This window comes from Diadema setosum, chromosome 13 (genome assembly GCF_964275005.1).
Source record: "Diadema setosum chromosome 13, eeDiaSeto1, whole genome shotgun sequence".
Lineage (NCBI taxonomy): Eukaryota > Metazoa > Echinodermata > Echinoidea > Diadematoida > Diadematidae > Diadema > Diadema setosum.
In genome coordinates, this window is record NC_092697.1 from 15,643,048 (window position 1) to 15,670,765 (window position 27,718).

The following is a 27,718-nucleotide window of genomic DNA, read 5'->3' on the forward strand; positions in this document are numbered from 1 at the left end:
CAAATAATTTTTCACTTTTGTTTAAAACATACAATATACTTTATATAATACTACGCCAAAAGAGAAAGAGCATAAACCCGAACACAGATGTGCTGTGATACATCAATAAATGACATAAAATCTGCATTGTATTCTTGTATCGTGGTGATTTCATTCAGCATTTCCACCTCTCACCTCTTGTTTTCTTTTCTTCTTTCTTTTTTTTTTTTTGCAAAAAATACACATATTTTATTTTGCATGAAAAATAGATTAATGGAATAATGTATATAAATATAAAACTACACTCTACAACAAAAGTCCCATATACATAATCTCCAAGTTGAAAAACATACTTGTCATTGAAAGACTATTCACATCACATAAAAATTTCAGGAATACAGAGGATGCCATAACATTGTAAGACCATTCATATCACATAAAGAATACGGAGCACACAGTATAAGACATCACCAAGCAAGCTATACAGACCTCACTGAACTACATGTATTATCTACAAAACTTTAAGCACATGTTGGCTGAAAATATGATATCAAAAAAGGCACACATATGAAACCCTTTTCTCCTTTTCAGTAATAATGCCAAACGATATTACATGTAAATACATACATCTTTTCTTTCTTTTTTATCTCTCTATTTTTTCAACTTTACATTACCATACATGAAAACCTATAATGCATTACAATGTAAAAATATACTCTGAATCTAACTCTTCTGAAAAATACAATTTCCTACAAAACATTTTTTTCAGTCACTGTGGTACAAAGTTGAAAGACAAGTTAGTAAATGAAAGACCATTAATATTGCATTAAAAATTTTTAAATACATGAGCCAAGAGCATGGTAACAATCATCAGCAGGAAAGGTGTATACTACATAACACTGAGTAAAGTACAAACACTATAAAAACACTATCATACATTGGCTGATGGTTCCCAAGATGCTATACATATGACTCCTAACTTAAGGGCAGAAATATATCCTTCTACACTCCTGAGTATCCATAATAATGTTCATCTACTAAGAAAAATATTATATGCACAGTTTTGGGGGATACTCAACACTACACAAATGAGAAATTACATTGGTCAGCTGTATTCATCCATAGCTGATTCCAATTCTGACATCAGAAAATGGCCAATTGTTTTCGAATGAAGCAAGTAGACACCCTCTGCTCATCACACAGCCTGACTGGGCTTAAAACATAACTGTAAACTGATCCAGAGGAGCCTCGGTTTTCATGAGGACCTAAAAACCAAGATGATTACCTTGTATTAAGGATACATAGACATGGTGGTTGCGGGGGCGCTGTTGGATGATACTGCCGATCACCACTAGCATGATACGAAGATTGCCGAAGCTGAGCTGTCATCAAGAGTAAGGCGCGTAGGTGTTGCTAGGTTATGTTGCCTTCGTAAGCATGCCAGGGTGCATGCTTACGGACTTCTTTGTATGACGTCACAAAAGAAGTTTGCTAAAGCTGTCATCATCAGCTGAATCATGAGCCGAACTGTGATCAGACCACTGACTACAGTGGATCAGACTTCTTCGGACTCATGGAAGTGGGTCAAAGGGTAAGTGCTAAAGAGGAGTCAATAGTATAGGTCTCTGTAGGAAACTTGCACCATGCGCCTGCATATGCCGCATTCGACTAAACCAGCGGGTCTACACATGTATGTGCCTTTAAGTTTTTCACTATGTCGGGGTATAAAACAACCCCCCCCCAAAAAAAAACAAAAAAACAAAAACAAAAACAACAACAACAACAACAAACAAACAACAAAACAAAACAAAACAAAAACATAAGGATGAAAAGAGTTGGATCTGCAAAATCATGCTGTTATGAAAGAGTTCTGTTTTATAAGCATCTCTATATAACAAGGTTCTGCTGTCTCTGAATGACAAAACAAGTCAAATAGGAAGGACTACAGGGACACCGCCAGCTAAGGTTGGTGAAGGAGGGCGTGGTTGGCTGGAAGTGGTTGGTGTCAATTCTTCTCAGCTGCTGCTACCTGCCGGGCGATGGCGATGTAGCGTGGTTCTTCCAGGGTGTCCACGGCTCGCTTGGTTTTCGGATGGTGCACGCCAAACACCTGGAAGGATTACAAAACAAATTGTTAGACTTTTAGAAATATGTGAAATTGCATCTCTCTGAAGACGTCTTCTTTTCTATAAGGGATTGATGCTACAGAAGGGTTACAATGGAGATAGACACAATTTCAATTCAAATCTAGAGTCACAAGATAATACCTTGCTATCTACAAAAGAAAGCTAGGTGTGTTCAGACATCATGGAGAGACAATTTATACCAGTGTTCATAGAAAACTGAACAGCCACTATCATCTCAGTACACAGCAGCAATTTATTCAAGACAACATGTTTACTTTGTTACATACTCTAACTTACAATCTCAGTTGGACATCACTTTATGGGCAAGTTAAATCTTGCTATCATTTCACTTCATGATAGCTGCCTCGAGTTTTCAAGCTCTTTTCCATACTACAGCAACAGATATGCGCAAAAGATCATATCAAATGTAGATAAAAAAAGATCATAATGAACATTATTCACTTGGTCACAAAGAATTGGAAGTTGTTGTTGTTGTTGTTGTTGCTTTTCTGAGGGATGCCTGACAATGTGATAATATTGCAGAAAGTGATCTACATACGATGTGTCTCCTGAGTTTCTCAAAGCAAGTTCAGTGGATCACTTGCCACAGTGAAACATCCATGTTTTTGAATTTACAGCAAACTAATTGAATGGAGCGACGACAAACTTTTGACAATTTTCATGACTAGAAAGCTGGCTGAAGGTTTGAAAACACTGAAGTACGCTGCTTGTAAACTGATGGTCCACCAGTTTGGATCTGATTAATTAAAATGTCATATCATAAACCAAAGGGGAAGAAACAAAAGAGGACACTTCGCTCTTTTTCCAGTGACAAAAAGATACTGGTGGTAGTTGTCAGGCATGGAGGAGAATCTTTCTAAAATAGGGCCATTCACAATCCACTAATAGTGGAGATTATTTGGGTCGCGATTAGAATCGCGATGCCACAAATGTTTTTTTTATATGTGTGGACATAATAATTGTAATTATTAGTGAAATTCAAAGTGTGATCTGCGCACCACTAAAAGTGTAATGTTTCTGAAATAGTGGCACCTTTTTCTGAATATAATTTGCAGTGCAAATGTGTATGAATGCTGTGCAAATTGTGCTGATTTTTAAAAATCCCATAATGCAAGGTATGCCGGACATTCGGGTCAAAGTCGGGTCAAACTCTCAGACTTACCCATGCGCAATTTGACCTCATGTGAACCGGTGCGATTCAAGTCATGATTTTTCTTCGCCATGAACTGGTGTGATCTGGATCACAGTTTTTTACTTGCTTGTGAACGCGTGAACCAGAGCACCACAAAGCGAGATTTGAATCGTGATTTGAACCTCACTCTTTCAATGTGTGTGAATGAGTCTATTGACAGCAATCTGTCCATATACATTTCTACACCACCTACCTCCTGAGTGATCTCTGCCCACTTCACGAAGCATTCATAAGCTTCAGTGTACTTTCGGTCGTCCTCAAACATGATACCCATGTTGCAATAGATGCGAGTGCCTAGCACGCTGTATTCACCATATGCCTGGATGCAGCGATCCTTGGCTTCCTTGAAGAGCTACAGAAATCAAGACAAAAAGCAAACATCGATTGGCCATGAAGACAATGATAGAATAAAAACAATTTACAAAATCTTGGTTGCAATATGTGTTTTGTTTGGTTAAAATTTGGTCTGATTTTAACCTTATAAAGCCCAAGCTATTAACTTCTTTATCATATGACGAATCATCGTCATATCACATGGGTAGAGCAACTCTACATGACCCAACATTTGAAATCTCTCAGGATCACCCACTGATGGCGCTATTTACCAAAACATAAAGAAATACATTGGAAATACTAGTATGCTAATAAAGGTATCATGTTTTGTCTTTATATTTCTTTAACCCCAGTACACATGTTTGTATTTGATATCAATATTTGCCACAAAGGAAAAGCAAGTCAACCTTCACTTTTTGTTATGGTTGAAATCTCTCTAAGTCAACATGTAGGGGCGCTATTCATTACAATATAAAGAAATATATGAGACGTATGATGCATTGCGTGGGATAGGTACATACACGGGTATCACATTTCATACTTCCATGATATTGGAATTTTGGGTCTGCAAATTGATAATACGATAAACAAATGATATTACACGCAAATCTTGTGTGAGAATGACACAAAATGAAAGGGTAGTCTTTGGATATGCTGTATTTTTGATTATTTCTATTACATCTATTGTTTGATGCCTATGTCATATAAAAATAAAGGAAATAATATTTAGGGTTAGTATAGGGCTAAGTATACATATTCAGCAGTGCACATGCTTCACATAAAAGCATCGAGACACTGTGATGAAAAAATTTTTGGTGTTAGTGAATCAAATACAGGTTCAGAATTTGAAATCACCTTTGACTCCTGAATACGATCGCAAAGAATCTTAGTGTTACTCTAAATTCTAAATACCAGGTAGTTTTCTAATAGTCCTCATCCATGAACTAAATTTGATAAGATAATGCAAATAGTTTTGTGGTGTGATACTCAATCTTCACACGTTCCGAGCGATGTATCGCTATCGCGAAAAGCAATCGCCGTTTCTTTTGTAGAGGGGGACAAATTGAAGAAACTCATACTGTAAAAGTGGATATTTTCCCTCTTGGCCAGGCAAGAAGAGTTTCGCATGTTTTTTATTCCGCGGAATAAAGACATCTGGAACATATGGCAAGCGAAAATATTTGCGTGCTTTTATTTTCGCGCTAGTTTCTGGTTGCGCTAAATGCGCGAAAATTTCAACACCGTAAAAATTTCCACTTTTACAGTACCTGACAGCTTCAGCAGTGTTGGTGAGACTGTATGAAAGAAATGTACTCACATCAACTTTTTCCTGGGTCCCTTTCTGAGCAAGAATTCCTTTTGTCATCACAGCATCGGCCAAGTAGCCGTTCTGTCCCAGCTGTTGCAAGATAAAATCAAGAAGTTTGCTTCATCTGCCTCTCGATTTCAGTTGAAGATCACAAAATATGCAGTTTCGCAGATCCACGTATCAGCGCTTCTCCCTTTGCTATATTCAATCCATTATGGAGATGCAGGATACATGCAGGGCTATTCCACAAAGACTGACCAGAGTTCAGGTATGTTGAATCTTTCAACATCTCTTGTGACTAGTAAGATTTGTAAGATTTGTAAGATTTGTAAGATTTGTAAGATTTTATTGACTCTATCGACCCCCTCTCGGGGTATGAGGGTACAAACATATTTACAATATATGAACACAAAAATATAAGTGATAATGTACATGCACATATGAAAATAACAGATATAGATAAATATGTTTACAAAACAAAGACGTAAAGGACGTTTAACTACTCTACCACTACGTGTACAAACACTCACATCTACTTTACTTTCACTAGCGTGAAAAGGGGTGTTTAAAATAACTGGGATAGTAGAAGTGGTTGCACTGCACTCTCGCAGACTTGGACCAACATTGAAGGAGCTACCCTGAGTAAATATGACCTAAAGTCATTTATCATTCACTTCTTCTAATAAACATCATTATGTTGTTACACAATATCAGCAAGAGATTCAAGGCAAAAAATCTCAGAGCAAAACTCAAATATTTGCAAGAGAAACAAAATAGGTGAAATCATTTGGAGAATTGTATGGTTTGCTGGATTTTGTTTGTTATCAATAGGTGAGCATAAATATGACTTTTTGTGATATAATCTGCATTTTGTGATCTGTGGGTAGAAAAAAAAAACCTGTTGCAGCACCATAATCATCATCATCAACACCAATGTCATCATCATTTCATTACCATCATCACCATCACTAGGATCATCAGCACCATCACCACCACCGTCTCAGACATCGCCTTTAACACCATCGCTACCATAAACATTGTCATTATCACAATCACCATCACCATCACTATGAACACCATCATCATCACCATCATTACCATCAAACCATTACAAACACCACAGTCATCACTGTCAGGACCATCACCATCAGCATCGTCATCACCATTGTCATCATAATTATCACTTTTATCGTCACCTTTAACCCCACCACGACCACCTGAATCATCATCACTACAATCATCACCATCATCACCATCATTACTGCAAAATATTTACCATCACCATCCCAATCATCCCCATCATCACCATCACCATCCCTATCATCCATGACCATCATCACCAGATCACCATCCCAATCATCACCATCATCCATATCCATCACCATCACCATCACCATCACCATCACCATCACCATCAACCATCACCATCCCAATCATCACCATCATCCATCACCATCATCGTGACCATGACCATGACCATGACCATAATCATGACCATGAACATGACCATCACCATCATCATCATTATAAACACCATCGTCATCACCATCAAATCATTACAATCACCACTGTCAGCCAGGGCTGTCAGCACCATCACCATCATCGTCACTGTCACCATCACCATTGTCATCATTATCATCACTTTAATTGTCACCTTCATCACCCCCATTACGTGTACCATTATCACTATATTCATAATTTTCATTGTGACTGTCATCATCATCATCATAATCATCACCATCACCATCCTAATAATAACCACCTAATCACCAACATCATCACCCCCTAATCATCACCATCACCATCACCATCACGATACATTACCATTACCATCACCATACATTACCATCATCATCATCATCACCATCATTCTCACCGTTCCTATTATCTCCATCACAATTGCACAGACCTAAGCTTAAGAGGTTCTCTTCACTATTAGACCCTTCTGACATACCACCAATCATTAAAGTGTTACATGTCTTTACGTGCAAAGTTAGGTGTCACAAGTGCAGTCATGCGAGTGATTGGATGAGTTTATGCTCACCTCCTGGTAGATCTTGATTGCCCTGTCGGTGTAATCCTTGGCATTCTTATGGGCCTCGGAGCGAGACAGAGTGTTGTCCCCACCGCAGTTATTCCACCCATCCAAAATGAACGCCATCTGAATGAAACTCTGGCCAAGCTTGAACTGCAGGTTACAAATAATAGGACAAAAACAAACATAGCTCACTTCTTGAGAAAAGCAAACAAACAAACAAAACAAACCAATAAACAAATTATGCATCACTGCTCTAATGATGCCTTGACATTGTGTGAAAACTGTAATTTACACAAGACATAGAGATGCCTAAGTGAGGGTAGCTGACACTAAAAAGAGAAAAAAAAAATCTTTTTCAGACAATCTCTGTGATATGTTCACACATGAACTCAGACTATGTCAGACAACTAGAGGAGAAATATGGAAGGGGTTAGAAAGCACAGCACTATGGTCTCCATACGCAAAAAACTGACTCAGCTTCAGCAAACTGCAGCTAATTTGTACAAATCTATATCCTTCAGACCGTAAGGTGATACCATTGGAAGCCCAACTCGGCTATCCAACACCGCAGCTCGGGAAACGATGAATAAACATCCGAGTATCACGCCACGCTCTCACTCTCACCTTGTGCACATCTCCCTCCAGTGTTTCACGGATGGCGATGGATTTCTTCCCGTAGTCAATGGCCGGCCGAAGTTCATTCAGCTGGCTCCTTGAGAAGAAATTGTACTTGGTCCGCGTCACCTGGAAAAGGAAACACACATACAAAACGTTTTAATGCACTTTGACAGTGACAGGGGTCGACAAAGAAAAAGGACATGTTGTGACCTCATTTGTAAAGTAATAGAATTTCAATTAATTCATATTCCATGACTGGCACAAGATCTTGAATGCTCTGTACTAGACAACGCGCCTGAAAATGTATCACCTGACCACATGCAGTGTTATTTTTACTGGCGCCAAGCCAAAGGTGAGCAAAGGTCAAATAGAATAAGTGTATTGTATGATACACTGTAGGTAATCATATAATTGAAGAGCAAATACCTCATTTGAAATGGTACACAAAAGAGGATACAACATTTGTTGTCATGAAAACGTATATCAGAAACACTGGATTGCCAATGCATGATTTCAAAGCATTTCTCCTCAGTGTACACTTTTCGTCCATTCATCCATCCTTCCATCCATCCATCCATCCATCCATTCATTCATTCATTCATTCATTCATTCATTTATTCATTTGGCAAAATATAAACCAACATAAATCATTACAGAGAAGTGAACAATACTAAGGCCAAGACATCTGTGCTTGTAAGCGGAACCCCCATTTATAAAGAAAGAAAAAAAAATAATGCCTTTTAACATCTATGACATGTCTAGAAATTCGACCAAAATACTTTTAAAAAAATTCGACACTATCACACATTTGCCATATCAGCAACTGAACAGTATCAAGTGACTTCACTCTTCATTGTGGTAAGTCATGGTACAGTGTATTTGGAATCACTTATGAGTTGCTCTACCTCATCAAAGCATGTACAGGCCAGGCCATAAAGGTCCACCATCCTCTCTGGGCGGGCACCAAGCTCCTCCAGCTCAGTAGACAAGGCCGTCTTCAGGAGATTGTACGCTTCCTCATTCTTCCCCGCTTGCATTCTGTCGACATGCACAAGCCAACAAATAAGGCAGTGTTCAAATTAATGAATTCTTGCTTTATGTTTTTGGGTTTTTTTTTGTAATTGATCGACAAATTGCCCTTCAGCGAGACATACACACAGATTATTCAGAGTTTTTAGTAGTAGCCATGATAAAACACCATGGTCATACATATTCAGGTTGACTTGAACCAAGGATCTTCTGATTGCTAGATGAGCATCATATCCACTGGACTACTAAGCTTCTGCTCGAAAACCAGTTCTGTTCTTGTCCTTTATAGCAAGCAGGTACTGGGTATTTACTCAACTTAAAGGATTCTTTCATCGAGTTAAGATTATTACTTTTTATTGCAACTACTAAAAACATAACATAATTGGTACTCATTTATGTCAATAAATGTCAATTTGTCAACCAGTTGTGGTGAATATGACAGCAGACTGCATTTCAAAGCAATACATATTATGTAAAAAATTAGGACGCGAGGGGAGCACTGTGGTCTCTTGACTTGGATGCACAGGTACCGACATCGAGTCCCATCAAATGGTTACAGTCACTGAATGAGACGGTTTTATCCTTGATGTCCCTCTCAACTCAGGGGGTGTGAAAATGAGTACCTGGCAAAGCTGTGGTAACAAGAGCGGCAGGGCCCTTTGTAAAATCATACTTTACTCTCATGATGTATCTGACCTTCATTTTCTGTTATTTCTTGAGTAGAACGTGACAGAACAGAACTTTCTCTTGATATTTGTTATGTCCCTGACATTTGTTGTAACCTTGTAAAACATTAATTCATACAGGACTTTTAATCACGTTACCATCAGTCTGTCTGAAGCTATCACTCCGTCAGAAAAGAGCAGTACATACACACATGTATGGGCAACCATGCTATACATAAAGATAGAGACAGAAAGCCAGATATAGATAAAGGGAAATATATAGTAGTAAGGCAGGGGTTCGGAAAGAAAGAAAGAAAGAAAGAAAGAAAGAAAAAAACAAACAAACAAACAAAGAAAGAAAGAAACAAATAAACAAACAAAGAAACAGAGAAAGAAAAAAAGAAAGAAAGAAAGAAAGGAAGAAAGGCAATGCACAAATGAAAGACAGAGTAATGCATGAAATGAGAATACAGTCAATTTGTTTATAGCAACCACCGACTATAACGACCACCTGCCGTATGCGACCGCTAAACGCAATTCCCCCAAGAGAAAAGCCATGTTCACGACCCTGTCTATAGCGGCCACCTGCCTACAATGGCCACTTTTTTTCATCTCCCTTGGGGTGACCACGATAGACAGGTTTGACTGTAAAAGTAAAACAGAAAGGTAGGAATATAATCAAAATGAAGAAATTGGTTTAAGAACAGAGAGAAACTCTAAGAATGTACACAGTGAAAAAAACAACAACAAACAAACGTGTCCACTTTCATAGACAGAGTATGGTGAAGGCAATATTTCGGTTCTCCAGCAACCATCAATTTGCCAGAATTTGCAATAACCTCCCCACAACCTCCACTCACACGAGTCTGGAGACCTGCTCGTAGCGACGGGAGACTTCTTCTTGGGTGGACGTCGCATCCCCGGCCAGCTGCTCCAGACTCTTGGTGTAGCACCCCAGGAGGGTGTCTGCCCACTGTGGGTTGTCCTTCTCTCGCTGATGGAGATTTGAGAGATAGGAGGAAAAATTTTTGTTGATTTCCGGAAACTGTAACACCAGAAACATTTGCAGCATGAAACTTTCATGAATAGAAGTCTACAGTCTTTTTCCCAGCTTAAAAACTTTTGCAAATTGCCACTGGCATTCAATGCATTGTGCAGACAAAACCTTTCGCGCATCTTGGCTCTGTGCGAAATTTGTAAAAGTGTCATGCATGCAAAACTTTCTGGATTTCCATTATTGACAGAGGACTTAATCTGTGGTTGATCTTCTTTCACGAAGGCTGAGGAGGGAAATGGGGATTAAATTGCTCCCCTCTGTTAAAATTTGGCTAGCATTCCACTCATTCAGTGCCTGTTTTATCTTTATAAGTGGATCAACTGTTGCTCGGTCTAGTATCGGCAGAAAATTAAACATTATTTTACATCAGTGAATTCTCCTGCAATATATATTAACCCTAAAAGGGCCAGGGGGTGGGGGCGAGGATTCAGAGTTCGCCCCTCCTCAACATTTCGTGCAATAGTTCTGCAACGCGAGACCTTGTTATGAGGCTTCTTGACTTTTTTTTCCAAATCTTGCGCAAGTTTTAGGAAAGAATTTGCATTTGCATATTTTATCATGATTGCACCAATGATGACAGAAATTAGGGGGGGGGGGAGGGAGCAAAATCTGCCCCCTTGGATTTAGCACAGCTAAAAAAGGCCCAGCCTGATTAGGATTAAGGGAGGAGATTGTTAACTGGACCAAAAAGACAAAGTCAAAACAACAAAGACATCACGAGTAATTCCCTGACAGATATGGTATGAGAACTGCGATTAAAAAGATTCTAACTTTCTGGAACAGCAAACTTGGATGCATCATGAATAAATTCCTAGAATTCATCAGGGAACAGGAAAATTATGACAAATCATCCAAGTCTGAGTTTGGAAATATCTTTTCAATTGACATACATGTAGACTGTTTTACATTAATGTAATATTCGTAGGAGAAACACTCAGCCTGTTTTAATAGAGATATCCAAATCAAATCTTCATTCTATTGAACTGATGTCTTTAAGGGACAAGTTCACCTTCAGAGACATGTGGGTTGAGTGAATGCAGCAGTATTAGTAGAACACATCAGTGAGAGTTTGAGGAAAATTGGACAATCTGTTAAAAAGTTATGAATTTTGAAGTTTCTGCTCAGTCATGGCTAGATGAGAAGACTACTATAGCTTGTGACTATAGCTTGTCACATGTGTACAACAATATGAAGAAAGAATAAAGAAAATTCAAAACATTTTCACTTTACTCGCATAACATTCGGCTTCTCTCTTTGAAAAGGCAGGGGGAATAATATTACCCTTAACATATGTCAGTAACAAGTCAAAGAAATGTGCAATTTATTCAAAAAGTAGAGTTTTATGAAATTCTCTTTTTATTTTCCTTATATCGTTGTACGCATGTGACATCATACACTGTAGTAGTCTTCTTATCCAGCAGTGACTGTGCAGATACTTTAAAATTTCATAATTTCTGAACGGATTGTCGGAATAATAAAAGGCGACCGGCCACACCTTTTATAAGGATCTCTTTTTTTCACCTTGTTTTTGGATATGTCAGCCATTTCAAAACCGATTTTCATCAAATACACTTTTGATACCCCTTAGAATTGCATGCTCTTTGACATCTCATAGAGTGGTTTTTGAATATCTCGCAAAACGTTAAAAGCTAAATCCTCACCTCATCCAGAACTGTACAGTCCCTTTAAAATGATGACTGACAATTCTTGAAGAGTTCTTTTGCAAAATGAGCTAAGCACCATTTTTAAACATTTCAAAGTAAATCCATCATCGGATAGAACCACACTAAACCTTAATTGCGACATAACAAGGAGTATTCTAGAAGTTATGATGAAAAGTATCCTGTTTTCTCTTATCATTTTCTTTGTTTTTTCAGCAGCTTAAATCACAAATATCTCAATTTAACAAGAGTGGAGTTAGCTCGTTCTGCCATATAAATCTTTACTTGGAGAGGATCCTTTCAGCAAATCCCCTCCCCCAGAAAGGATCTACAGCAATCTTCATTTTGAAAAAAAGAAGAAGAAATGTTTGCATCTGCCTTTGAAGACACCGCACTGAAATTGATGGGAATAAAACGAAAGAAAAATATGACAAAAACACTGTCTCTGATGAAACATTCAGAGTTATTAAAGGTAGCAAGCTTTCTTGTGCAAACTGTTCCTCTCCTACAAAGCTAAATACGTACATTACAAGTTTCAGAATCATCTAGAAACAAGAGCACCAAACAGTCAAATAAAAATTATCCTGAATGCGCTGCTCCCATTTTTCTCCCTCTCAAAAAAAGAAAAAAAGAAAATCAACCTACTCACCTGCTGCCAGTATTTGAGCAGGGTGGAGCTGTAGTCCTCCCGGTACAGGTGGTCAAAGACTGGCCAGTCCAGCAGGAACTCCTGCAACCTGGACCTGTCCTCAATGGCAATGAGGTGAATGGGTAATTCCTGTACGTGATAGAATACAGAAAGGTTCATGAAATAGAAAAGGGCCTATTCTCACTCGAGGAGACATCGCTGCGACTTGTGTGACTTGAAGGACCATAAAATGGCTTGCGCTCTCACCAAGAAGGCAACTCCAGGGCGATACTGTATACATTGCATATTTCGCGAGGTTTTTATATTCAAAATTTCTCCGAGTTGGGTACTAATCGCAAGTTATTATGAACTCTGACCTCCACAGGAATGTGACTTGCACGTCCCTTTCATTGCTGAGCTTCAGGATTGCGAATTTTAACACTCATGAAATTATCAGAAAGTCCTGATTTCTGAAAAATTAAACTTGCTAAATGCATGGCGTATAAAGTATCTGAAACATCTTAAGACAAGGTGACAACTTATTTGCTCGAAGTCACAGGGACATTGCTGCAATGTCTCCAAGACATATTCTCAGTCAACGAAGATCTGCGCGATGTCTCCACATCATCGCTGGTAGGTGCCCATGGGTCTCTGCAAGGTCGTAGACAAAATTAGTCTCCATGACCTGGCAGCGACTAAGGAGACTTCGCGGAGACATCTCCAAGGAGACCAGCTGGAGAGCGTAAGAAGTCTCCAAACGTGTTTCATTCTCTCCCGACTCCCTGTAGACCAGGCTAGTCTCCAGGGGATGTCTCTGTGATCAGCAATTAGACTTGAGTCCCCACTACGCCGTCATCTCCTCTACAAGCCTACAAGATACCCACTTAAACCTACGATTACTCCCCATGCCTACAAAATGCAACAGTCTTCACCTAAATCCAAGGACATACATACATTACATTCTAAGGGTTTTTTTTTTTTTTTTTTTTTCACTGCATTTATAGACATTTTCCCATAGCACTTTAGTTATAAGCTTTTCAATTAGCCTTTAAATGCTACACATATTCATTACTGGAATTCAATTTGAATGCAAATTTGTTCTTGTGATACAGAGCAAGCCTCAGGCTAGCTTTATAGTGCTTAAGAACAAACTCTTATAAGCATGAAATGCACATTTCTAAGTAAGCTACTCTGGGTTTAATATCATGACTGCTTCACCCCAAATCTTATCAAGGTCAGTATAAGCCTCATAAATGATGTAAATAGATTTGAAGAATATACCAGTCAGGGCACATTGCAAACTTTGATATATGAGCTAGCCAGGGTGAAAGTAGATATGGACCAGGACAACAGCACATTGCTTGCCCAGCAGAAGAGACATAGCCTGAAATTAAAACCCCAAATAAAATTTTCTGTTACAACATAATTCAACACATTTTTTTTTTTTTTACAGGCTCTTTCGTGACGTAATCATAACTTTTTAGTGCGTGGGATTTTTTGAATAGGGCCTATGCAAACCTTAGGCCCTCCTGCTGGGCAGGCAGCAAGTAACTTGCTTGATTACTATGAGGAGTTTTTGTGAACTTACCTCCACTTTCCGCTCCACAGACTTCACCTCAGAAAAGAAATCTGCCAGTTTCCTGTGCCACCATTCTTGTTTGTTTGTCTTATTGCCAAAATACCTTTGAATAAAAAAGAAAAGAAGAAATAAGCATTTGCTTTCTGGACATACACACAGCTTTCCAGCAACCACATGCAGAGGCTCAAATGCACATAGATTGAAACTAAGAGCACATACATTCAGAAAGCCTATAATGTGTGATAATCCTGAAGTTTGTGTTTGATGGCTCTACAGAACAAAATGTAAAATTTGGGTGCTATTTCTCTATTAGGGGAGGACCCTTCCTCCATGGACCAATTTCACTCAACAATCTGCAGATCTCTCACCAATACTCAACTGGATTCTTTCAATCACACACCACTCCCCCTCCTAATCTCTCTCTCCCTCTTTCTTCCTTCAACTCTCTCTCTTTGTTTGGGGTATTTTTTTATTCTAATTTTTTTGATTGGGGATAAATTTCATTCATTGTAAAACCTTAACCCCTTGAATGGAGACTAGTCCCGAGCATACTCTGGCAGGTGTCTATGGGAAACGCATGTTATGGTCAAAAAATCAGCCCGTCTTCAACCAGGTGATAACATCGGAGATCGCTGGACTCACTTTCTCCTGACAGCTTTGCTGAGGGCCCTGTGGTAGAAGTCCAGCCTCCCCTCCCCACTGTCTCCAAAGGGTCTGATGAAGGGTTTGAGGGCGCGGTAGACCACCGCCCACTTGGCTGCCGGCAGGGGGGCCATGTCGTGGTATTTCTTCTCACTGCCTCCTCCGGCTGAAAAAGAGCACGATTTGGAAAGCCACGACATAATTGGAATTTAAATCATGCAAAGCCTACGACTGTGAAATGGCATTGTCAAAGGTAGTTGAACCTGAAGATAGTTACAACTCTGAGAGATTTTGACTTATGGGAAGACAGTTAAAGGGGTGGTATAGTTGAAACGGGCAATAAGGTTTCAACTTTTTGCAAGATGATTAGAAACCACTTATATGTTCTATTAAAGAGGAATTAAAAGTGTATTGGTGAAAATCGTTTATAAAATGGCTTAAAACAAAGTAAATGAAAGTGGTCCTAATGAAAGGTGGTATGTAATTGTATGAGGCACTCATTCACACAAAGCACACTTCGCACTGCAATATCTTTTAAATCATTGTATTAAATGTATTGACTTCTCTGTCCATTGTAAAACTGTTACTTTGCTTCACTTGGATGATGCCATTTTAGGGAGAAGAGACCAAGGTCTCATTTCAGTAAAGATGCCATGATTGCAATCCTGCTGGAATGGCAACTTCCTGTGGCAACAGCCAATCAGGAAGCGGGATTCTTGTCATTACTATTGACACTTGCCATAGCAGCAAGAGTTGCTATATGACAGCATCTTTTATCATGAGATGGGGTCCAGAAGACCATCTTACTCTTATTCCCTGGCATGAGGTTGTCCTCATCTCCCAGGATGAGGAGGAGCTCAGTCTCCAGGAGTCCGGTGGCAGAGCACTCCAGGAGGCAGAGGGTGGCCACCAGGAGCATGCCGCCGTTCTCCTCCTCAAACCGTGTAAACACCTGTTCAAGGAGTCTAGACACAGTAGGGTAAAAACACAAAGGAATGTTACAAACTACAATGATAAAATGGTCACATGTGTACTTCATGCATTATTACTACCTCTTCAAAGATGTTCAACTGTTCCTGGTCAGTGGACAGACACTCTGATAAAAAATGCATTCTATAGAAACAGTATGCCAGAGTTGTCAGAAACTACCTCATTGAAATGGTTATCAGACTGAAGACATAAGCACCATGATGCATTCATTTTAATGTAGAAATTTGGATTCTGTTGTATCTCTTTGGAGAACTTGACCTCTCAAAAAGAAAAAGTTGGCATTGGCAAAAGGAGGTCTAAGTATTCCGTAAGAGTTCACTCTTTACATATTCATTTTCAGTTCAATCATACTTCACAACTGAGGAGATAATGTGTTGTAGGTAACACATGGATTTTAAAGTCAGTGGTTACGACTATATTAACCAACTGGGGAATGGCTGATGTGCGATGTCATTGTAGTATATGAAAATGAATAAAAGATATATGATCGCGATGTGGCCTTGAATACTGACTGACCTGAGCGGTTTCTCCAGTGTAAGCACTGTTCTCTCATAGGACCATCACTGATATCTCAAGCATCACCAGGCACACATACCTACACCTGGGTTAAGACGGACATCATGGATATAACGTATGCACTAGACAGGATTGAACTTCCTACTTAAGAGCTGGGGGGGTGGGCAGTAAACACAATACCACAGCGGTCTCCAGTGATGGTGAGTCAATGTTAACATCGTGTTGCAAGAGGCAGAGATTCACACACTCACTCAAACAGTCCATCGGCCAAGCTGTTGATCTTATCGTTGATGCGGTCAAAGAGGCCGAAGACGCGGAGCTCCTCGCACGCGATGGACAGCCAGAGGGGATTCTGGGACGACTCCTTGGCCAGCAGACTGACCATCTGGTCCTCGTCCAGCTTCTTGTTGTACTTTCCCAGCATCTCGGTCACTATTTGCTGCAAAGTCCAGTCATTGATAATGGTGCCAACATGAAATTTCAATACAGAAACTAATCATAACTTGAAGTTCCCATCAATTGTTTCAGTCACAACATTTTTAAAGTCATCCTTGCAGCTTTTCGTCCTATTGCCAAGATTTCTCTCTATCATTGGTTCTATGTAACTATATCAAACAAATGAACAGTGCTGGGGAAATTTGTCCTGTACATTGTGACTTTGCACCTTATAGCACCTGAACTAGTACAGACATTTCAACACCGACTCATTTATCAGCATCAAAAAGTACACACCATCAAACAAGGAAAAATAAAACTGAAACTATAACAATCAAAAGACTCTTTGCCTTGTACTCATAAAAGTCAACCTCAACTGAAGAACACAATGAGGCAATGTACATGGTAATTAACTCTGCATACAGTCACATTTACTATGAGGTGTATTCACATTTGAACTTCCATGGTATAATACAATGGTCATTTGTTGTCTCCATTCTAATTGGCCAAATACAATGGCAATAGAGTCTGCAATAATTCACTTGGTCCCATTCTCATTCATAAAGTATCATGGTATTTCTGGCCCCCCAAATTTTCTTCTCCAAATTACACGCTGTGCATGCACACATCTCACATGAAGATAAGCAAGAAGATATGTCAGGTCGCATGAAAAACACACTGCTGAACAATCGCTGGTATTTGGTGAGATGATTCATGCCCAAGTCTCACATGATTATTCGTGCAAAGTTTGAAGTACTACAATGTGTTATTATTTGGAAATGCATTTTGTGGTGCACTTGCATTCACATTACAAACTAGAGAAGCACTCTGAGTATGCAGACCTCTGCCAAGCAGTTCATTTCCACCACAGATCTTGTTCTCCAAATGAGATTAGTGATTTCCACCCATACGTACGCATGCCGAAAATAGCCTGATTTTCCAATATAGAAGCCTTTCGTTATGTCATTAACTTCCAGCTGCACGGCACCTCATCGGCCTAGCAGAAACTAGAGCACATACTTAAGTGCATGAAATATGCACAGCTTACTCCCAAGTTCATCGACCCTACCGGCCAAATATTTTAAAAATCCCTCAAAAAATCCATAAAAATTTCTGGATCACTACCAAAATTTAATCATCTTTTCCTGGTGTCATTCTTAACCTTTCCTGCAAGTTTCACCCAAATCTGTTCACAACTATTTGAGTTATTTTACGCACAGACAAACAAACCATGCCAATGAAAACATAACCTCCTTCCTTGGCAGAGGTAATGAAAAGAGTGAAACACTGGAGTATTTCACTGTTAGTATTGATACAAGAATGCGTCACATCTCACCTGTCTTGCTGTCATATCCAGCGGCATGACGACGACCTCGTCCGGAGACACCGCCCTCTTGAAGAGTTCCTTGTGGGGCGGGGTGTCGTCAATCATGGAGAGGATGACGCGGACCTGACGAGCCAGTGTCCGTGGCAACCAGCTGAGGATGGCCGATCCCTGGTCGTCATCAAACTGTGGGGCAAGCATGCACCAGCCAAATATCAGTATTTCCAGTTAGTGCAATTCATCAGTCATTTTCTTTTTCCAACTTCATTCAACACATTTTTACTTATCACCATTCCTCTTCAATAAGGTTTTGCTGTAATTGTCAGGAATTCTTTAAAAATTACCATACCACAAAGTTTCCATCAGCTATTACAACATATCAAAGTTGGAATTCTTATCAACACCCGAGCGTCTCATAAAAAGCCTACCATACCCTTGCCAGAGGAGCACTCGAACACTCCCAAAGTGTACCATACCATGCCAAACGTGGACCACTTTCCAATGTACTCAAAAAGCGTACCATACCATGCCAAAATGTGGATCGCTTTCCAATGGACTTAAAAAGCGTACCATACCGCGCCAGAGAATGCTCAAACGCAACATGGGTCCAGAAGTGCACCGTACCAGAAGTTCACATGAGAAAAAATGTTCATAACACACACAATGTCATAATACAAAGAGTTGAATCTCTTTATTACGGACACCTGCACGTAGAGTTGAATCTCTTTATCACGGACACCTGTACGTAGCGTAAGCGCACAAGGTGAATGAACACATTGCTACAAAACTTGCGACCCCTCTTGACTTGAGGCCAAAAATATCTCATAAGATACAAAGTGCTTGAATGTTCCCAATCTGGCACAGTACGGTACGGTTCAGTTTGCCTCAAAGCGCTCGAACACGGCCTTTACAATGAACCCGGCCAAGCAAGCTCAGGACCAGATGAGGACCATACCTGATTGAGGGCATCGATGTAGATCACCAGGGGCTGGGTCTGGGTGTTGGACAAGACGCTGCACGCCAGCTGACAGCACGCCTCCAAATCTTTGGGAGCTGAAGCCTCCTGATGAAAGGAAGAGTCCACACAAGACATATGTGATAGCAGAGGTAGTAACAACAGTTGACGATGATGATGACAATAACAGATTTTGATGGTGATGATGATAATGATTTATTGAAAGATTGAATGCAAATACCGAAGAAGGAAGAGGAAGAAAAGAACAAAAGGAGAAGATTAAAATGGAGAAGAAAGAAGAAAAGGAGGAAGAAAAATGACATGAAGTAGAAGTAGAAAAGAAGAAAAAGCTAAGAGAGAATGACAAACTAGAATATTGATGACATTAACAAGGCTGTCAAACATAAGCAAATGGACCTCACTGCTGCAAAGCAACCTGCCTATAGTGACCACCTGGGCATAAAGGACTGCCTGCTTACTAGAGACTATTATTCTTTTCTATCAACCAGCTTCTAAAGGCAATTTGCATTAGCACAAACTATGCCAGTAACAAGAGTTAGCACCCATTCCCATTTTGAGTTTTACACAAATCAAGGCACATGAATTGTACACACACCTCTCGAAGATATAAACATGCCTGATGGGACAAACTGTATAATGATATGTAAAATGTGTTTCTGATATTGACATCTCATGTAATTGTGCCTTTAGCTTTCCTCTAAGTTTTGAGAGAGGGGATTTATCTTGCTCACATTATTTCACGGGTGATGTCTAAATGAAGTTGATTTCATTATAGGGTTAAGGACATATGAGGGGAGGATCTTTTGACAACTTACATTGTACGCCTTCAGTTCCTTGAGGAGTCTGCGGAGGCACAGCTCCAGGTCTGTTGATCCTGGGATGGCGCCAACAAAGTGGTAGAAGACATACCAACCTGTGTCACCACCCCTGTTCAGATGCACGGAGAAAGAAGCAAAACTTCACTAAAATCATCCCTTTGAGCAAAACCTTTTAGGTCCGTATCTTCAAGAAAGACTATTCTCTAATGATGTGGGCACTTTTGATGAGGAAGCAAAAGAAGAAAAAAAAACAGCATAGGTATTAAAAATAGAGTAATGATACCTAGGGCAGTTATATAAAAAACCTCATTTACAGAGAGAACAAACCAAAAAGGATGTACAAGAATTTAATAATCTTTACTATAATTTTGAAATCATAACGCTAATTTGAAGATGATTATCATCAATGAGGTGACCAAAGTGTGTATCTCAATTTTTGGTAAAAATCGCTTTTTTTTTTAAAAATTAATCATCAGATCAAGTGATGTCCAGTCCAAATCCTAGCTGTCTTACCCCCCCCCCCAAAAAAAAAAAGCCACCACGGCATATCAGAAGAAAGGTAAGCCCATGAATTACTGTGATTTGGTTGCCTTGCTTTCTCGCTCTATCAAACATTTGACATATTTTAGATATGATCTTTTGTCACCCCAACAGCACCATACTTATTCCCTTTGAAGGCCACTGAAATTTAGCCGGGTTTTTCCTTTTCTGGAGAACAAAGTGGGGCAAGGTTGCATTACATTGGCAAACTTCCAGCATGAGAATAACCCCTTTAAGGGATAGCTGATTTTGCTGTAACAAGCATTTCCCATAGGACCTGCCCGAGTATACTCAAAACTGGTCTTCAATGGGGTAAAGGAATGGTAAAGTTTTGATTGAGACCTGGCTTCAGGTTTCTAACATTTTTTGTTGAGATAATGATAAACCTCTTATGAAATATGAAAGAATATGTAATTCCAAGAGGAATTATACGTCTATTTGATGAAAATTGGTTGTGAAATGGCTGAAATATCCAAAACAAAGCGATCCTTATAAAAAGGTGGGACCCATCTTTTATTAGGATCACAATACTTTGTTCTTGGATATTTCAGCCATTTCAAAACCAATTTTCATCACACGTATAAATTTTGAATTCCTCTTAGAATGGTATGCTCTGTAACATTTCATGAGCGTTTCACAGCATCTCGCAAAAAGGTAATAGCTCAATCCTCATCTCCACCAACACTATACCATCCCTTTAAGATGCTAAGATGCTCAAGTCATGGCACCAAGACACCACTACGTACCCAGGTATCCTTTTGTTCAGTGCCATGGTCTGGGTGACATCAGCTGCCCGGGCCATGATGGAGGACTTCCCGGTACCAGCCCCGCCCGAGATCACCAAGGGGTTACCGCTCCCCTCGCTGGTCATGTACACCTGGATCTTCTCTAGAATGTCATTCCGCCCCAGGACCACAGAGCCACGGCTCTTCAGGAACGACTGTGGATGGAAATAGAGTAAAACGCAGTGGACGTTGTCATGTTAAACACAGTACTTTCACCATGTTTATACCTTTCATTAAAGTAATGTAAATTATCATTGCCATAGAAATGATTGTGGTGCATTTTGAATTACCGGTATACGTTGGTGAGGAAAATCAGCTGTACATGTACTCACACAATGTAACAACATTCATGTTGATCAGAAGAAGAGGCCATTACACACAAAATACCATAACAATCTGCTAAAACAATGACAACATTTCAAGACAGTAAGTTTACGTACAGCTATTTCATCATTAAAAAAAAGGGTAATTGTCGTCATAAAGAGAAAGCACAGTACAATCATTAAACATGTATGAACATTAAACATGCGGATACATGCTAACTTTCTCATATTGTAGTGATGACATGTCAGTATCTTATTGAATTTTTGCAGGTACTAGAAAGAGAAAATGGGCAAAACCTAGGAAAAAGAGGAAATAAAAATTTGGAAAATATTTGCATGGAGATACTGAATAGGTACCAGTAGAACAACATTTGGAGACTTTCGAACCTCATGTGCTTCCTTGGCCTGTTGGTAGGGATCCAGATTCACATCAGGGGGTGGATACTGCTCCGAAATCCTTTCCTTGAAAAACTCAAACACCTGAAAGTGAAAGAAACCACAAAAATACAACATTCTTATATTGAAGCTTCTGGCCCCTGCTCAATACATCTACTTGATGAGTTAAGACCAATTTAATGAAGAGTCCCTTTAAACGATGCACAATTCTTCACAGCAAAGCTTGTGCGCTAATACTGCTATACTAAAAGCCTTCATGCTAATACTGCTATATTGAAAGCTTTCAACTGCTCAATCAGCTTTGGAAATTCTCAAAATGTAAATTGCATGCCTGTAAGCATGAGTCAAACAACATTCTCGTGACCTCATTTACATCTTCATAGCATCCTCATATGATAATAAATATACCTATGGTAGTAAGACCTGGTGGAACTTGAGATGTTCTTTGTGATCAAGATCATGTACATGATTTTTGTTGCGTGGGACTGCGGAACTGCACATATACAATGGTATAAGCAACAACTAGGAAAAATTCAAATTAATGCATCATTTGTGCAACCTCATTTACTACCACTGGCAACTGCATAACATATCCCACTGAAGGCATTTTCACAGCAATTAGTTCTGAAAGGGTTAGACATTGAGATATCATGTGCACAGAAATCCTTTGGATGAACTAAGGCTTGTGCTCAACTTGCTAAAGACTCACATGATGAGAGAGGAGTGATACAGACGTGGCAAGCTTACCTTGGGAGCGAGGTTGTCATGGATACCCGAAAACTCCACCTTCCCATGGTCATCAACACCCGAGTACTTCACGTCATACCACTGCACCCTCTTTCCCTGCCATGAACAGCATACAAAGTCATGTTACACATGAGTGATGTAACCGAAGACCAAAATGACCTCAACTGCCTACGACAAAACTCATCCGGCAAATGCATCCATCATTATTCATCATGACTCTGTGAAGAATAATGCCATCCAAGAACTGGTAATATCTATATGATCTCAAATGGCTGGATACATCAAACCATTCATTTCGAACAATCAGATTGCCATTTTTCCTGCCACAGATAAGATAGAAAATAATGATTGACATGTTCAATTACAAGTGTACCTTCTGACTACTGATGATCACATCACATGACATCACATGTGACATCACATGATAAGTACACCCTAGAAAACGTTCACTCTGCTCTGTAGAAAAATAAATGAAATTTTTAAAACTGTAGTATATTGATCTATAATGTGCATTTAAAATTGTAAAATATATATCTTGTAGCATGCTTCGACTTTAGACTCAGCAAAGCATGGAATCTGTTGGGAGAGGATTAGTAATTCCTAAGACAATATCATGATTAAATGATAAAAAAGTATAATACTTGATAAAAATTGTTGTACATGTGTATACACATAAAAGAACACAATTTTGATTTTATTTCTCACTGGCACTTCTACCTTGGCTAGTAAAATTCTCTTACAACACTGATGTCGAGTAGATGAAACCTCCAAAGGACAAAATTCATGGCAATATAGAAATATGTATGATAGAACATTGCCATGGTTACAACACTTTTTGCAATCAATTAATTTACACTTCCTTCCACTTACCAGTCTGGAATGCAGCATGTGTTTCAGGATCTCCAGCTTGTGGGCAGCAATGGGATTAGGGTCAAGGAAGTCATCTTTGAACTCTTCTGGGAGAGATTCCAGGAAGGAGCTGTTCCTGACCAAGAACAGTGCTGTAAGCAGGGTAAGGATGGAGACACATGGTAAAACATACAGTATGATAAACACACATTTCCTATAAAGATGGACACTGTACAAGCTGCTATGTTCACAAGGGTATAATTTTCGTGAATTCTATTAATCACAGCTGGATTGCAAATTTAACAACACGTGAAGATATCTCCATGTGCTAGGGTAAAAGTGCATTTATATTAGCATCAGCATCAATTCACAAAAACAACATCTTGCACTAATATCTATGACCTCCTCATTTGCAAAAATACCTGTATGCTAAAATAACAGCGTATACAGTACATGGTCCATGGATAGATAGATAGATAGATAGATAGATAGATTAGATAGCTACAGTTGGACAGACATGGATAAATTGAAACATCAGTTGTATAGTGACAGATAGGTAGATGGACAGATAGACAGATAGATAGTTACAGAGAGAGAAAGAGAAAGGTATAGGAATAGATATGATATACAGAAATAGACATATGATGCTCTAACTGTCAAACAAAGGTAGATAAATTTTGAATATCTATATGTTATTTGCATACTGTTTATTAAGTGATCTACATCCAACAAGCTCCGCTTTTGAGTGAATCATTCTTTTCTATCGCTATATTTTCTTTAGTCATCCTTGCAAAGTGTGCATTGTTTCTCTCATTGAACATTCATTCAATATTGTATCATACTTTATGATTTGTACTTCTCAAAAATTGTTAAACAATACAATTTGTCAAATGTATGCTTTGTGTTATGTATTACCTTTTGTTGGGTGGAAATTAAGTGTGATTGAATTGAATCGATATTATGTGAAAGGAAGGGAAACCTATTATGACATGGATGTGTAAAATCATTTGCATCGACATTATTGTAAACATTGCACTGAAGCTTCAAACTGCAGAAATCTTCTAATATCAGCTCAGGTATCTTTTTCTTTCATTGTCAAAAGACTTAAACTGAAGATGGCAATCTCAAGTGACTTGTTCATGAACAGATAGAAAAAATGACAGTTTTGTAGTGGTGTTAAAACTTTAAAGACAATGACAAAAAATTGCACACTTTATGGTACTCACATTGTGACCAGTGTGCATATCACACAAATGTATACCCACAAATGGAATATACACAATTACAGTAATCATTAAAGTGACATATCAGCATTACATTACCCACTAGGGAGACTCACAGTTTGGGTTGTCTATTCTGTACGCCCCATGCATGATCTCCATCTCAGTGACTGATAGGCCATGGACCCACTTGTATTCATTGGTGACCGACAACGGAACATCTTGAGATGTGGGTATCCAGCCGCAGCGCTCACTGATGAAACAAAAGTAAAATACAACATTTTGCAAACATTTCATCCTGAGAACATCAGGTGGGTAGTGGAAAGATGGTTTTGAATTCTTATTGAAGATACAATAAAATTATGTTGTTGGTAATCAGTGTCGAAGTCAACTGATTAAGGAAAAGTTAATTTCAACATGTAAAAAAAAAATTTTTTGTTAGTGCACAAGAAACAAATGAAAAGTTGTGGTTAATTTCGAACATCATCACAGTATAAAGAAATCACCTTATGAGGTGACAGTAGGCTCTTGGTTTTTCAAGACTTGTACGCAATTACAAATGCTCATCATTTTAGTTATAGCCCTCACCATTCTTTTTCTTAGCAACCAGAAAGCTTGCCCTGCCTTGTTCTACCTAGAAACTAGTGAATCCAAGCTGGATCAGATGAAGGTTTCAACAACAGATTATCAAACAAAAGTATAAAACAGGTGTTGGGATATAGAATATTTTATATATCACCACACAGAAATATCTACAGATTTGGATATATTACAAAGTTTCCCTAATTAAATTTACCTGGTGAGATTGAGGAAGAAGGGCATGATGTTATCCTGATAGCATCTGTCTATCTCCCCCAGACACGTCCTGAGGGTCTCCTCTGATGTTGTGTCTTTTGGAACACCCTGTAGAGATAATCAACACATCATGAATATCATTGTGAGCAACAAGTAGATGTGCAAGGATATGCATGCTAGTTAGTGAAACAAAACTGGCTCTGTCAATGTGCACACTAAAAAAAAAAAAAACAAAACAAAAGAGTGCAGCTGTTATTGTTTTGAACATTCTGCAGCAAGAGGTTGAGCTTTTTTTGTTGGAATAATTGACAGGAAATGAAGAAATTGAAGAGTAAATGAGGCAGTGCTTGCTGTTCTTATTCCGATCGTCTTTTCAAGATACATTTGAATCAGGAGACTATGCGTGTTTGGAAACTAATTTTGTGCAAACCACTGCAGATGCAGAGTACTGGCTCCTGTATTTCTAGTCAGTAAGCATTTGAGAAATAATGGCAACATAATAGAGAATGTATCAAAGCAAACAGCCTGAGATAAACACTAGAAAGCATTTTTACATCCATCAAGGAAATAATGTTTGTGTTTTGTTTTATGTTTACAAAATAACTCAAAATGTTGTGAATGGATTTGGATAAAACTTACAGAGAAATTTGATCATGACACAAGAAACAGATGATTAAATTTTGGTAGTGATCCAGGATTTCTTACTGGATTTTTGAAGGATTTTTCATCATATGGCAAATAGGGTCAATGAACTTGGGAAGTTCAAGCAGCGTGTATTTGACGTTTGCATACGCGGACTAAGTAAAGCACGGCCCTGCTCAAGGCGTCACGCAGCAGGAAAGCTGATGAGGTAAACACAAGGCTCCTTTATCGTTCCTTTTTTTTGGGGGGGGGGGGGGGGTGAGGAGGGAGAGGAGGAAATTTGGCTAAATTTCAGCATGCATGTATGGATGAAACATGAGCTGCTTGACAGAGGTCTGCGGTGTCCGAGTGCTTTTCTATCTCATCTTAGGATGAGGTGTAATTAACCCGCTGAGGACGGACTGATTTTGCAACAACATGTACATGTATTTCCCATAGACACCTGCCCAAGCATACTCATGACTTGTCTTCAATGGGTTAACAGGCTTATTACTAGGTCCTCAGAGAAGAGCCTCCACAGATTCACGTGCACTCTAGTACCTGGTACCTAAACTGTCTTCTTCATCCAGTATGAGCTGTAAGTAATCTTACCCATCTCAAGTCACAGTCGATCAGATGGAGACGACGCCCTTCACACCATTGCCTCAGATCAGGGAACACCTGTTGACATAGACGGGTAAGGAACAGTCAACAACATATGATTGGGCAGATCTCAACATATCTTTATTTTATGGTAGACAATGTACTGTCAGTGGTTACAGATATATTCATATCTTATGCAAGCCATTGTTTTAGAGAAGCAGAAAACTTGCTGTACTTGCACTGTAGCAACAATGACTGTACGCAAACTAACGTTTTACATTGTGGATTGTTATAATCATGTTATCCAGTGATGGCTGTGTCAAAATTTAAAATATTTGCAACTTTTGAACTGATCGTCCGATTTTCCCTGAAGTTCACTCATGTGTTCTATCAAATATTTCAGCATTCACCCATGAATCCACAAACATATTATACCGGTATAAGTATTCAGGTTTCATTCCCCTTTAGAGTGCAGTCCAACATCAGCCAACACTACGCATCAATGCATACCTCTTTCACAAGGACTTCTCTCTCGGCGTGGAAGTCCTTAAAAGTGGACGAAACAAAGATGCGGATGGTCTTCCAGCCGCTCCGGCGGATCACCAGTTTCTTTTGGGCGCTGTCCAGTTGGTCCAGCGTGCCGTCCACTTTGTTCCAGGTCTCCTTGACGATGTACTTGTACTCTTTGGGTCCCCATGTGGGGTTGTAAAAAGAGCCAGCCCTTCCCGCACCGGGTAAAGGAGCATTGCCGTCGATGGGTGGGGGAATGGACGAACCGCAGCCCATTCTTCAACGGGGACTGCCTTCTCCCGAGTGCGGCTGAACAACACAATGATGTCGAAAATGTTATCCTTTTCCCTACTGAGTGTGTGACATGGCAGCAAAAGTATGGTGGGTAATATT

General features: G+C 39.3%; 1 protein-coding gene across 1 annotated transcript; it reads right to left on the reverse strand.

The window, feature by feature from the left end:
* Positions 1 to 1,852: 1,852 nt before the first annotated feature.
* Positions 1,853 to 27,601, reverse strand: LOC140236438 (telomerase protein component 1-like). The gene is made up of 23 exons (XM_072316362.1): positions 27,326 to 27,601; positions 26,825 to 26,893; positions 25,593 to 25,699; positions 24,916 to 25,049; positions 23,598 to 23,728; positions 22,728 to 22,823; positions 21,972 to 22,064; positions 21,223 to 21,416; positions 19,934 to 20,045; positions 19,098 to 19,205; positions 18,155 to 18,328; positions 16,635 to 16,822; positions 15,685 to 15,842; positions 14,878 to 15,043; positions 14,245 to 14,338; positions 12,678 to 12,806; positions 10,171 to 10,304; positions 8,522 to 8,654; positions 7,623 to 7,742; positions 7,005 to 7,148; positions 4,970 to 5,050; positions 3,512 to 3,670; positions 1,853 to 2,089 (listed from the first exon to the last, which is right to left on the reverse strand). The coding sequence occupies exons 1-23, from the start codon at positions 27,599 to 27,601 to the stop codon at positions 1,985 to 1,987; spliced, it is 3,105 nt and encodes a 1,034-aa protein (XP_072172463.1). The 3' UTR covers positions 1,853 to 1,984.
* Positions 27,602 to 27,718: the final 117 nt, after the last annotated feature.

Coding starts and splice junctions, on each gene's coding strand:
- LOC140236438 (XM_072316362.1), bottom strand. CDS start 27,601: ATGGGCTGCGGTTCGTCCATTCCCCCACCCATCGACGGCAATGCTCCT. Junction 26,894..27,325: donor GAGAAGTCCTTGTGAAAGAG/GTATGCATTGAT, acceptor CTATGTCAACAG/GTGTTCCCTGATCTGAGGCA. Junction 2,090..3,511: donor GGGCAGAGATCACTCAGGAG/GTAGGTGGTGTA, acceptor TAATCCTTCCAG/GTGTTTGGCGTGCACCATCC.